The sequence below is a fragment of the Melanerpes formicivorus genome, unplaced genomic scaffold (genome assembly GCF_026170545.1).
Source record: "Melanerpes formicivorus ecotype bairdi unplaced genomic scaffold, bMelFor1.0.p_v2 SCAF_159, whole genome shotgun sequence".
Lineage (NCBI taxonomy): Eukaryota > Metazoa > Chordata > Aves > Piciformes > Picidae > Melanerpes > Melanerpes formicivorus.
Window position 1 is genome coordinate 572,808 of NW_027142511.1, and position 13,301 is coordinate 586,108.

Consider the following 13,301-nt stretch of genomic DNA (forward strand, 5'->3'; position numbering starts at 1 on the left):
CCCTTCTCTCTACCAAGCTCAATGCTTCCTTTATTGATGGCTGAAAACTACTCCAACAAGTGGGAAAGTTTCTAACAGTTAGTGAGAAGTCAATGAGTCTCCTTCCTTCAGCTGTCCTGCTGAGAGTGCTGGGAAGGGCTCAGGTGAGGGGCAGCTCTGGTGGGCAGGGGTTGTGTTTGGGCTAAGTTGAGGCCTGGGGTTAAGGTCAAAGGACCAATGCCAAGGGTAAAGGCTGGGGTCAAGATGAGCAATGGGGGCAGAGTCAGGGTCAGGAGTGGGTTTGGGAAGGAGATGAGCTGTAAGAAGTGAGATGCAGGAGGGGTTCAGCTCCACTGTGTTAAAGCAGGGGGCTGAGTAGAGAGGATGGGAGGGGCCCAGTCTGTATTGTGAGGTGTGGTATTTTCAATTCAGACCCCAGTAAGACTCCTCCATTGCAGGGGACTGGGTGGGGAGAGAGGGAGACACTTCCCTTCCTATGAGCCCACCAAGAGTGGGTTAGACATTCAACTTTCCAAATGTCAAGGTCCAGGACAAGAGATTAAATGTCTTGGTGTGATGAAGAGGTTATTAATTTATGACTATGCAATCTGACTTATATAAATATTAATGTTTATTAATGATTAATATTATCAATAACAAATTAATCACTATTTTATATCCATATTCTAGTGCATGATTGTGAAATACATCCCAGAAGTGGTTCAGTATTGATAATTTGTACTTAATTAGAACATTTACAGAATTAATTATTATTAATATAACACAGGCTGCAGTTTTGCTGCTTGTCCACCAGGTGGTGACTCAATGAGACATTGGCAGCTGCTTAACTATATACAGAGGTATTACAGTGCATCAGAGGGTGGAACTAGAAATGTGCTGCTAGACACAGGTGCTTTGAACTGAATGTCAGTGAGGGGGAAGCAGGTGGAAGATACACTGTGTCCTTTGTTTGTAACAAGGTTAGGTTCCGGCAGGCTGCTGTCACCAGGGCTGGCTCCTGGGCTGGGCTGGATGGCAACTGTGGAAGCAACCTTCTCCCTCCTACAGCAGTGCAGAGGGGATGGAATGTAGGCTAGCTGGTAGGCAGGCTCCCTTCATAGGACTCTACGAGGAGAGGCTGAGGGAGCTGGGATTATTTAGCCTGGAGAAGGGGAGGCTCAGGAGAGACTTCACTGATGTCTATAACTCCCTGAAGGGTGGTGGTAACCAGGAGGAGGTTGGTCTCTTCTCCCAGGCAAGCAGCACCAGAACAAGAGGACACAGTCTCAAGGTGTGCCAGGGGAAGTTTAGGCTTGAGGTGAGGAGAAAGTTCTTCACTGAGAGAGTCATTCGCCATTGGGATGGGCTGCCCAGGGAGGTGGTGGAGTCACCATCCCTTGATGTGTTCAAGAGAGGATTGGATGTGGCACTTGGTGCCATGGTTTAGCCATGAGGTCTGTGGTGACAGGTTGGACTCGATGATCTTTGAGGTCTTTTCCAACCTTGGTGATACTGTGAAGTGCAGACTCAGCTCCTTGCCCAGTGCACAGCCCTCAGCACAGAGCTGCAGGGCAGCACCACAACATTCTATGTGATTCTATGATTCTGTGACTTAGGCAGCTCCCTCTGGACAGCAGGGAGTGGTCCTGTGGGGTCGGCCTGGCAGGGCTGGTAGGGCTGGTCCTTGAACAGGGTTGGCCCTCGCGGCAATGACCTTTGGGGCCGGTGAGGGCAGCCCCAGGGAAGAGGCACAGCTGCGTGAAGTGGCAACTTCCCTTTTGCTTGGCTTGAAGGAGCAGGCAGGACCCTATCAGAGCGGTCCTGGCTTTGGAGCACAGGGCATGAATGGTGCTCTGGATTCCCTTGGGGTTCACAGGACACAGTGCAGTGGAAGTGGCAACTCGTCTTCTCTCCCACAGTGGCAGGGTCATGCAGGCATATAGTTAAGCACTGCTCCTGCTCTGTGTGAGTGGGCACAGACTCTTGGTGGTTCATGTCTGCTCCTTAAGCCTGAGGCAGACGTTTGATCTGCCAGACTCAGCTAAGTCCCTTCCCCAGCAACTGGGCAGATCTTACCCTCGGGTGTCCAGTCCTCTTGAAGGCACATCAGGCTCTTCCAACTGGTGAGGCTGACAATGCAACACTGTAGCTTCTCAGGCTCTCAGTGTTGGTCTCTCCTCTGGAGATCCTCTCAGGGCTGAGGCTCAATGGACCTGCCTGGCTGCAGGCTTAATAGCAAAGGCTATGGCACAAGCTCAGTCTCGAGCAAGGAGAGAGAACACAGTGAAAGAGGGCAACGTATTGACAAGCTGGGGTAATACTGATAGGTTTCTGGAGGCTGGATGTGGCCAATGGGCACTCTCGTAAACAACCGGCTGCAGCCTATGGGAGGCGTGAAACTGGAATTATGCCATGCTTGGTATCGGCACCAGCATCCCATGCCATGGGTGTGTGCAGGGGTCTGTGCCACCTGGGCCTTTTTGGACCCCTCATGGAAGGAGGGGGAACTTGTCCATGTGCTGGGACAAATTTCAGTATCTGGGCATAATGTGCCTTCACCACAGCAGACCCAGTCTGTACTGGGAGAGCTCAGAGAGGTTCAGATTGTAGCTGGAGGGGGCCCAGTCTGAACTGGGATGGCATTGGGGGATCAGTTTGCAGCAATGGGTCCTGGTCTGTGCTGGGATGGAATCAGGGTTTCAGGAGATGCACTTTGTACTGGGATGAGACTCAGAGTGTGCTGGGAGATGGCAATGGGATCCCATTTGTACCAGGATCAGGCCACAGCTGCCCTGGGATCAGGATACCCACTTTGTGCTGTGCTGGGTGCAGCTGGGACTGGGAAGGGGATCAACATTGCCAATGCTGCCTTCTCAATTCTGTTGGCAGCAGAGTGCAGGCCACAGTTTGCTGTCACCTGGAGGGGTGTGCAATGCACATGGAATCGACTGCCCCAGGGGCGGAAGCACAACTCCATTTGTCATGGACTAATCCAGACTGCACTAGGAAGGCTGATGCTGCTGCACAGCTACAGTACATCCATGACATCAGTGTGTGGGGCCACAGGGCAGAAGAAGTGTTGGAGAAGGGAGAAAAAAATTATTCAGATGCTTCTGAAGGCTGAATTTGCCATAAAGAAAAGCAAGGTCAAAGGACCTGCTCAGGAAATTCAGTTCTTGGCAAGAAAATGGCAGGCTGGATGCTGTCATGTACCTATGGACATGGTCAACTGGATAGCAACCATGTTTCCACCATCCAACAAAAAGGAGACACAGTCTGTCCTAGGCCTTGTGGGCTCTGCAGAGTGCATGTCCCAGGCTGCAGTCAGCTTGTGAGCCCTCTCTATAGACTAACCTGAAAGCAGAATCATTGTGAGTGGAGCAGTGAGCAACAAGGCTTTGAGCAGATCAAAGAGGAGGGAGCTGTGCAGTGGCACTTGGGCCTAGCTGAATGGCACCAGTGGTGCAAAATATCCTCTACACTGCAGCCAGGGAACATGGAGAGTTGTCCCCAGTAGGTTCTTTTCACACACAACAGGAACTCTATCTCCCTGTGCTACTGGTAACAAATCAGACTGAGCTGGACCTGCTGTGGTGGTTTTAGGCTATGCCTTTAAAATCCAGTTACAGATTTTGAGCAGAAAAGTAGAAAACTAGAAACAAATCACTCTTGGGTGTCAAAAAGGAAAACTAAAGATGATTCTAAACAAATTCATTGGAGAAATATCTGCCATGAACCAGGCTGTACCTAAACAATTCTTTCTCTTTTCTGATCTCTCTGCTTGCTTCACTCAGGAGAGCCTTCCCTATCGAGTGACCTGAAAGAAGAATCATTCTGAGTGGGGCAGTGAGCAACAAGAAGGCTTTGAACAGATCAAACAAGAGAGAGCTGTGCAGGAGCACTTGGGCCTATCCAAACAGGACCATTGGTGCATAATGTCCTCTGCAGTGCAGATAGGGAGTGTGGTCTCACTTGGAGTCTCTGGAAGAAGGCATCAAGTGAAACCTGAGGTCAGCCATTGGGATTTTAGAGTAGAGGATATGGAGGATCAGAAGCCTACTACACACTAACTGAGAAGGAGATCTTAGCATCTGTTGTGTGTTTAAGGCACTGGGATATCTTAAACCATAGAGTAGAGGCCACCAGAGGCTAGATAGGTCCAGGTGGTGGACAGGAAAGTGCAATCTTTTGTTGTTTCATTCCCATAAGCCCTGCATCTCTATACAAATGGACATTTCTCTTTGTTCTTCTCTTTTCCTCCCTCTCTGCTCCTGGGATGTTCACAGAGATTTAATGGGGTTTGGTGCAGGGGAGTGAGGCCAGGTTGAGCCATGGCAATGCTGCCAATTGGAGCCCAGAGTGGCCTGGTCTGGCTCAGCCTGGAGCTGGCAAGCAGAATTTGCAGCTGCATCACTCAGGTATGGGGCAGGGCCAAAGAGGCATGGTGCAGGAGGGGGCATTTGCAGCCTGGGTGTTTGGCTCTGTTTGGAGGAAGGCTGTGGGAAGCTTTGGCCTGAGGAGGTTTTTGGAGATCCTCTGCTGAGGTGGACTATGGTTTTTGTGGCTTTTCTATGCTCTGTACTGTAGGATGGAGCTATGAAGAGTACTTTCATTTAAACTTCCATTCTCTCCAATCCTTTGTGGAAGGCTTTCTTCAACTACTTTAGAGAAGGGTTACAGAGCAGCTGTCTCATTCCTTAAACCCAAGACAGCAGCCTAGGAAGGAGCTGGAGCTGCTTCAGAAGTAATGGGGACAGAAGCAGCTCTCCTCTCAGCACTCAGCTTGCCCGTGCTGCACTGGATGCTCAGAGGGAACTTTCCCTCTCCACATCATGAGCCCAGCACTACAGGCAGTGAGTGAGCAGCACTGATTATGCAGTGAGCTGGACTGGGGAAACCAAAGCACCCAGAGATTCTGGGAGGGGTTCTGGACTGGCCAGAGGGCAAATTTCAGAGTGTGGCCTGAGGAAGTGGTTGGTGCCCAGGAGGAAGCACCATACAAGGAGTTATCTGAGGATGAAAGGCCTCAGGCTCTGGTTACTGATGGATCCTGTTGTTGGTAGGAAACCATTGGGAGTGGGAGCTGCTGAATGGAGTCCTACACAAGAAGTTGTTGAGGCCACTGAAGGAGAAGGTGAATGGAGTCAATATGCAGCAGTGAAAGCATCCAACTGGCTCTAGAGATTGCTGAGAGAGAGAAAACTGTCTGGGACTTCGTCTTTACACAGATTCTTGAGTGGTGGCAGTGGGAGAAGATCAATTAGCAAGGCAGGGAGAAGTCCATCTGGGCTGCTTCATTGTGGCAGGTAGAAAACATGACTCTGAAGGTAAACCATGGGGATGCTCATGTGCTTAAGAACTGTGCTCCTCAAAAACACCAAAACAATGAGCAGGTAGAGAAGGCTGCCAGAAGTGATGTAGCCCAAGTGGATCTCCACTGGGAGCATAAAGGTGAACTGTTTGTAGCTCAATGGGCACATGAAACATCTAGGGAGAGATGCTATGCATGGGTGAGTTTTTGACCGAGTGGTGGAGCTGACCATGGAAGCCATCACACAGGTCACACATGACTATGATAAGGCCTGGCAGATTGACTCTATTGGACCAGTGCCATGGACATGCCAGGGCAAGTGCCATATCCTCACCATGGTAGAGGCAAGAGACCAAAACCTTCACAAAGTGCAACTTGGAAGGTTCATTTTGGAGATGAGGCCAAAGAAATGTCCCTCCAAGGGCAGAGCTGCTATGCATGAGGCCATCCAGGTGTCAGGAAATGGCAGGGAGAGCTGAGACAACTCAGGGAAGGGATGGAAATGGCAGGGGGAGAGCTGGCGGGGGAAGCAAGATTGGTGTCAGCAGCCTGAAGAGGAAGAGCTGCAGGCATGGGACAGTGTAGGAGAGGCTGCAGTAGGGATGGCCAAGGGCTCTAGCAAGGCTGAAAGAACCAACAGGACCAAGGTCTTTGTGCCCTTGGCTCTGGCAGTTGCCTCTGCCACCAAGGCCTGTGAGGAGAAACTTGGCTTTGAGGCTTTGAGGTTCTTCTATTGCAAGGGCAGTGGTCAGGGCTTGGCCTTTCTGCTTCCTAGACCAAAGGCAAGTTTTTCTCCCCTGTACTTTACCTTTATCTCCCTGCAATCCTGGCCTGTAACAAGCTGCTCTAACGAGTCCCTGGGGAGCCTTTGTCAGTAACAAGCCTCAGTGAGGCCAATCAGTGCTTCAAGGTACTTTGGAGTTTTCTTCTGACTTGAACTTCTTGAGAGGCTTCTTGGCAGTACCTTGGCAGAGTCTCCTGGCAGTGCCTAAGGATGATGTAATCAGCCCCAAATACTCCATGGGGCTCATTAAATACTGCTGAACCTCTAATCATTGCCAAGATTTATGCATATAATTGGAGAGGTTATTATTACACAAAGCTTCTGATAAAAATTATTTCACAGGGTGAATCAGAGCCCTGATTTTTTGTTTGCAATCAAACCACAGCAAAACCTGTCAATGTCCTACCCTGCTCACTGCTCATCCTCACTCCCCCCTGCCCCCTGCAGAGCCCTGAGCCACAGGTGAGAGACAGGATCTGCCTTGCCAGGGGCTGGGGGTCAGGGCTTGGCCCTTTGGATCAATTTATTCCCTCTAGGTTTGCTCAGCAGCAGAGCCACCTTTAGCTGCTTGTCCTGACCTGTCAGCACTGCCTCAGTTCTCTGCTCTCACCACAGCCTGGAGATGCTTCAGTGCCTCCAGTGATGCTTCCCTTGCATCCACTGTCTCCTTCTGCTCTAACCAGACTTTGGGGACCCTTTCCCAGTATGCTTCACTGGGACCCATTAAGAGTAGAAGAAACTTCAGAGTTTGAATCTGAGTTTGACTTCTGGAGAGGTTTCATCAGCTTCTCAGTCCCTGAGGTTCATGGACTTGGCAGCAAAGCCACCAGAGAGCTCCTTTAAATGTCTTGGACTGGTCCTCTGCTTATGAGCTGGGCCAGGCTCCTGGACTGGAGATTGCTGCTGGCAAGCAGGCAGCGCTGCAAGAGACAACTCTGGCCAGGAGCAGCTCCTCTGCTCAGCACACCAGGGCTGAGGACACTGCCAGAGGATCTCAGAGAGATAAATAAAGCAGAAACAGCTTCGAAGTGGACAGGACTGGGAGGATGCTGAGAGCTCAGTAAAGGAGAACTCACTGCAGTCACAGACATGGTAAGTCTGTGGGATCAGGACACTGCAGCTGTAGCTCCTGGAGGCATCTCCATCTCAGCAGCTGATGCTCAGCTGAAGACTCCTGGAGTGTGCACACAGAATGAGGTCCAAAGCCCTTCAGTTCCATCCTGTGAGCAGCAGTGAACAGACCTGGGTAAGGAGAAGGCTTCACCTCCAAACCCACTGGTTGGTAGTGATGTGGAATGACTGATTCATTCCTCATGCAGCTCTGGGAGGGAGGTTATGATGAGCCTGAGAGAAGTATTCCCTAACCTGTCACTACTTCTCCCTCCTTGGACAGGTCTCCATGGCCAGAGGCAGCAGATGGCCAACAGCAGCTCCATCACCCACTTCCTCCTCCTGCCATTCTCAGGCACAAGGCAGCTGCAGCTCCTGCACTTCTGCCTCTTCCTGGCCATCTACCTGGCTGCCCTGCTGGGCAATGGCCTCATCATCACCACCATAGCCTGGGACCACCACCTCCACACTCCCATGTACTTCTTCCTCCTCAACCTCGCCCTCCTTGACCTGGGTGCCATCTCCACCACTGTGCCAAAATCCATGGACAATTCCCTGAGGGATACCAGGGACATCTCCTATGCAGGATGTGTTGCTCAGGTCTTTGTCTTTCTCTGTTTCATGTCAGCAGAGTATTTTCTCCTCACCACCATGTCCTACGATCGCTACGTTGCCATCTGCAGACCCCTGCACTATGAGACCCTCCTGAGCAGCAGAGTTTGTCTCCACCTGGCAGCAGCTGTCTGGGCCTGTGGCTTTCTCTATGCTCTGCTGCACACAGCCAATACATTTTCCCTGCCCCTCTGCCAGGGCAATGCTGTGCACCAGTTCTTCTGTGAAGTGCCCCAGATCCTCAAGCTCTCCTGCTCCACATCCTACCTCAGGGAACTTTGGTTTCTTGTAGCCAGTGCCTGTTCATTATTTGTCTGCTTTGTGTTCATTGTGGTGTCCTATGTGCAGATCTTCAGGGCAGTGCTGAGGATCCCCTCTCAGCAGGGACGCCACAAAGCCTTTGCCACCTGCCTCCCTCACCTGGCTGTGGTCTCCCTGTTTATCACCACTGGTTTCTTTGCACACTTGAAACCCTCCTCCATCTCCTCCCCATCCCTGGACCTGGTGGTGTCAGTTCTGTACTCAGTGGTGCCTCCAGCAGTGAACCCTCTCATCTACAGCCTGAGGAACCAGGAGCTCAAGGCTGCCCTGAGCCAACTGATCCCTGGATGGTTTCAGAAGCAATAAACTCTTTGTCTTCTCCTGCAGAGTAGTTCTGATGTCACTCAGTGCAGTCCCAGCCTGGCTGCTGGAGTTCTGGCTGCTGCTGGTGCTGTTCCGGTTGTGAGAATGTTGTTCCCACACAAATGTCTTTCTTCAGACCATTTCTGGTTCAGTGTTGTCCTGTCTGGTGTGACCCAGGGGCTGCAGACATGAGGAGCTATGCTCCCTCTGTGTGTTCAACACAATAAAGGACCCTGCAGGGAGTTGTTTCTCTGATTTCCTTCCTCCAAGGCTTCTGTGGAGCTGCAGGGCAGTGCCTGTGTGCAGAGGTGGAGGGGCAGAGTTGCAGCACAGCAGCAGTGCCAGGGAGCCCCAGAGCTTGGGCTGTCCTCAGCTGATCTTTCTTCCCTTCCACCCTCTCCTGCTGATCCTCTGTGCTGGGGCAAGGCCTTAGCGCTCTGGCAGCTTGAGCATTTTGCTTCTGTGTGGCAGTGCTGGGACTGTAGCCAGGGAGAGGCCAGGGATGCTTGTGGGAGAGAGATGTGCTCCAGAACAGCACTGCCATCAGAACAGGAGATCTCCTCATGACTTCATACCCCAACCACCTCCCATTACAGACTGCACCTACTCAGAGTCAAAACTGGATACCCTGACCCCCTTCCAGTATAGACTCAGCCCAAATATTAGTCCTTTACCCCCTCCCAGTACAGATGTGGTCTCATCCCTGTAAAAGCTACCTCATATTGTCTTCTTCCTCTATAGTCTTGTCCCATCCCAGCACAGAATATATCCCTTGGCTTCCTTCCCAGTACTGAATGCATCCATTCCAGTACAAACTGCACACCCTCATGCCCTCCCATCACAGTCTGGGTCCTTTCTCAGTCCAAACAAGATCCCTTTCATCCCTCCAAATACACATTAGGCCTTGCCCCAATAAAAACTCCATCCTCTGATTGCCTCGTAGTACAGCCTGGACCCCTCATACTCTAATTAGTCCCCACCAACCCTGCTCCTCCCCTGAATCCAGTCCCCTGCTCTAACCCACAGGCAGTGAGGTCATCCCTCAACTCACCCCTCCCAACTCAGCCTCTCCCACACCTACCCCTGTCCCTGACTTTGTAATCATTTTTCACCCTGGTCCAAGCCATTATCCTTGCCATTGATGCCTTGCCCTTTACCACAACCCTCAATAGAGCTCCAGGCCAAGCTGTGTGACTGAGAGCTGGTCCTCACCTGAGCCCTATGCAGCACCCTCAGCAGGACACCAAAGCCTCTGCTCAGCCTTGGCCTGAGCCACAGACTTGAAGGACAGATCTGAGCCCTCAGCCCCAATCTGCCTCAGCCCCAGTCCTCCATCCTCTGCTCTGACTCCTCATCTGCATCCCCTCCCACTCTTGAGGGATTCTGCTTGGCCCCTGGCACAGTGCAGGGGCTGGGAGCTCTCAGAGCAGCCTCATGATCAGGAAGTGGTCTGTGGCTGAGCAGCTCACAAACACCAGGAGCAGATGGGTAGCAATACCGTGGGCAGCTCAGCTGTGCCTCAGGATTTCGTGCACAGCAGCAGGCACAAGGCTGGGAAGGGGCTGAGAGGTCACTGCTGGCTCAGCAGCTGATAGGGCAGCAGCAGGGAGAGGGCAGCAAAGGGACTGGGAGGTCACTACTTGCTGCAGCACCTGAGAGGGCAGCCCCTGACTCCTGGCTGGCCTCTGTGCTTTTGGCCTCCCAGCTGCCAGAGGCCCCAGCAGGCCAGCAAAAGGCATGTGGTGGGCAAGGGACTTGTGTGACTCCCTTTACCTAATCACCTGGTGGCCCCTGCAGGAAGAGTCTTGGAGCTGAGTTGTCACCTCCCTGCCACCTGAGGCCTGAGGGGACAGCAGCAGGGACAGGGCTTCGCTGTGGCTGCTGGAGAAGCTGAAAGGCAGCAGCAGGGACCTGCCTTGGAAGGCCCTGGAGAGGTTTCTTGTGGCTGCTCAGCTGCCAGGCCACAAGCAGGCTGAGGCCTTGGGGCAGCATTGGGACATCAGGGATGGCTGAGAAGCTCCTAGGGCAGGAGAAGCCACAGGACCATGAGGTGAGTGTGAGCTCACTGCAAACTCCAATCCCTTTGTGTCATTGGCCAGCAGAAGGCCCAGGGCTGGGCTGGGGACTGCCAAGCTGAGAGGCAGCAGCAGGAAGGTGCCTTGGCTGTTGCTTTGGAGCTGGAGGTTCTGCTCTGTGCCCAGGCAGAAAGGCCTCCACCAGGGACCGTTCCCAATGGCCTGGGATGGAGCAGAGCCTGAGCAGAGTGAAGAAAGCCAAGTGCAGCTGGGCTGTGGAAGGAGGAGTGTGGCCACCCAGACACAGAAGTTGTCCTCCCCTGCACTCAGCACAGCTGTGGCCACATCTGGATTCTTAGTGTCTGGCTTTGGGACTTCTGCTCTGAAGGAGTTTTGAAGAGTCTGAGAAGCTTCAGAGGATATCTGGAAGGACTGGGGTGGAGAGCGAGAGGGACTGGGGCTTCTCTAACCTGGTGAAGTCCAAGCTCAGGGCACTACAGATGCAGTGTGCACATGCTTGAAATCTGGGAATGATGCAGCTTCCAGTGATTGTGGGACAGGAAGACAACCTCCATAGAGTGCAAATTTTAGGGTCCAGAATGGAGATGTTCTGAGGTGCTTTGAGGCCAGGCAGATCCTTTCTTGCCCTTGAGAGTATACAGGAGTTGAGGAGAAATAAAGGTCACTCAAAGGGGATCCTTGTGGTCCTAGAGGCCCTGGCTCTGTGTTTCAACAAATGGCCATGGAGAACAGACAGAGCAGGGAGGGTACAGAAATGTCATGGTGAGAGCTACTAGGAAAGCAAGATGGGTGCCAAGAGCATGAAGGGGAAGAGCTGCAGGCATGGGGCAATGTAGCACCATCTGCAAGGATGAAACCTCAACAGGACTGAGGTCTTTCTCCTCCTGTCTATGGCAGTTGCCTCTCCCACCAAGGCCAGGGAGATGAAACTTTAGCTTGAGCCTCTCTGCATCTGACTGCCCAGGCTCTGTGGTCAGGGCTTGGACTTTCTGCTGCAGAAACCAAACCCAGTGTGGGGGACAGTCTAGGACAACCTGTGGTGGGGATGGCAATGGGCACTGGCAAGGCTGGAAGTCATCAAGAGAACACAAGGCTTTGCCTTCCTCACTGTGGCAATCATCCACCACCAGGGGCCATGAGGAGACTTCCTAAGGCACCAGAGGGTCCTCAGTGCTTCCTTAAACACCTCCAGGAAGGCTGGGGACTGTCATCCCCTTGTCCTTCCCTCAGCATCACAAACTCTATACCCCACAGCACCTGGGGAGCCCTGACCCATACATGAGGGACAGGATCTGCCTGCCCAGGCACTGTGGTCAGGGTTTGGCCTTTCTGCTCCATAAACCAAACCCAGTTTGCTCTCCTGCACTTTGCCTTTGTCTGTTGCAATCATGGCCTCCACTGAGCTGCTCTAAGGAGCCCTTGGGAGGCTTTGTTGGTAATGCCCCTCAGTGGGGCCAATCAGTGCTTCAAGGTACTTTGTGTTTTCCTTCTGACTTCTGGAGAAGTTTCTTCAGTCTTCTCTCAGTACCTGAGGTTCCTGCAATGAGTCCCAAGTGCCCTAAGGAGATGTTTGTGTCTCTGATAGCCTCTTCAGGATTTCAAAGTGCACCTCACAAAGCTCAATTATTTTATGCCAAAGATAAAATATTTTACTCCATTTCAGTTCAGAGCAGAGATGATAATTCCCCAAGTGACACTGACCCAGGCTGTCTCAGCAGGCCATCTGCACTTGCAGGAACATCTGTCCTTCAGGGCTGACATTGAATGGACAACTTTGCTCCTCACCCTCCCCAACCTCCCCATTGCTGTCACTGCCCACCTGGGGCTTACAAGGTGATTCAGCAGAATGTGTTCTAATCCAAGAGCCTCTGAATGACAGAGTGGATAAGGACAAGGCTGACCCTGACTGACTGCAAGGGATCCTGAATTCAAATCTATTTCTATGGCTGTGCCTGGAGAGAAGCACCAAGCACACAGGCACAGGGACAGAGCTGGCTGGGTTCAGTGCAGGATAGAAACCTTGTCCCTGGTAATAGCAAAGGTGTCTGTCCAAAGACACAGAGTGGTGGAGAGGAGGCTGGAAGAGGGTGCCCTCTATTTCAGTTTCCTTCTGCTGGAGCTCAGGGCAAACCTTCACAAAGCTTTGGCACTCTTAGGGCACAAGAACTGAGCCTGGAGAAGTCTGACTTGGTGCTGGCCCTTGGTGCAGGTTGTGCCTGAGAGATGTCTGAGTGGGGGAGATGCTGGACACAGCTGCTGTGATCCAGGAGAGCTCCAAGGCTCTGGCTTTAGGGTCACTGTTTTTAGAGTTGGAGATCATTGACTTACTGTGGCAATGCCAGTGACGAGCAGTGTGAGCAATCTGGCAGTGTAGGCCTGGAGGTTGACATGGTGGTAGGCCACGCTCAGCATAAGTGCAGAGCCAGCTAGCAGTGTATCAAAATACTGCTGTGCCTGCAGCATGTAACTAAAACAGGACACTGGTAGCTATAAACACAGAAAGTTATCTTGAGACAACAGGATGTGCACCTGCATCAACCACCTCACGTATCATTAGTAGTTGGACCAATAATCTATAATAGTGTGATGTGTGGTCACTCGTGTGAACCAATGAAGCTATGTCAACAATGCTGTCTGAGTTTATGCAGGTTGTAGATGTTCCCTTGATAGACACTTTTCCTTCTTCTTTGCTTTACTTTACTGTGCTATACTCTCTATGCTCGCACTATAGTCCTACAATACTGGAACAATAAAGGAACAATACTCGATCATATTGGTCATCTGTATTGACTCCATTCTCTGTCACCGACATCTGGCGCCCAAACTCTTGATGGGATCATCGGAC

General features: G+C 51.9%; 1 protein-coding gene across 1 annotated transcript; it reads left to right on the top strand.

Annotated features, from left to right (window-relative positions):
• The first annotated feature begins 7,490 nt into the window (after nt 1–7,490).
• Nucleotides 7,491–8,423, top strand: LOC137457087 (olfactory receptor 14A16-like). Its single transcript, XM_068168891.1, has one exon. It carries the CDS (start codon nt 7,491–7,493, stop codon nt 8,421–8,423), a length of 933 nt encoding a protein of 310 aa, XP_068024992.1.
• Nucleotides 8,424–13,301: the final 4,878 nt, after the last annotated feature.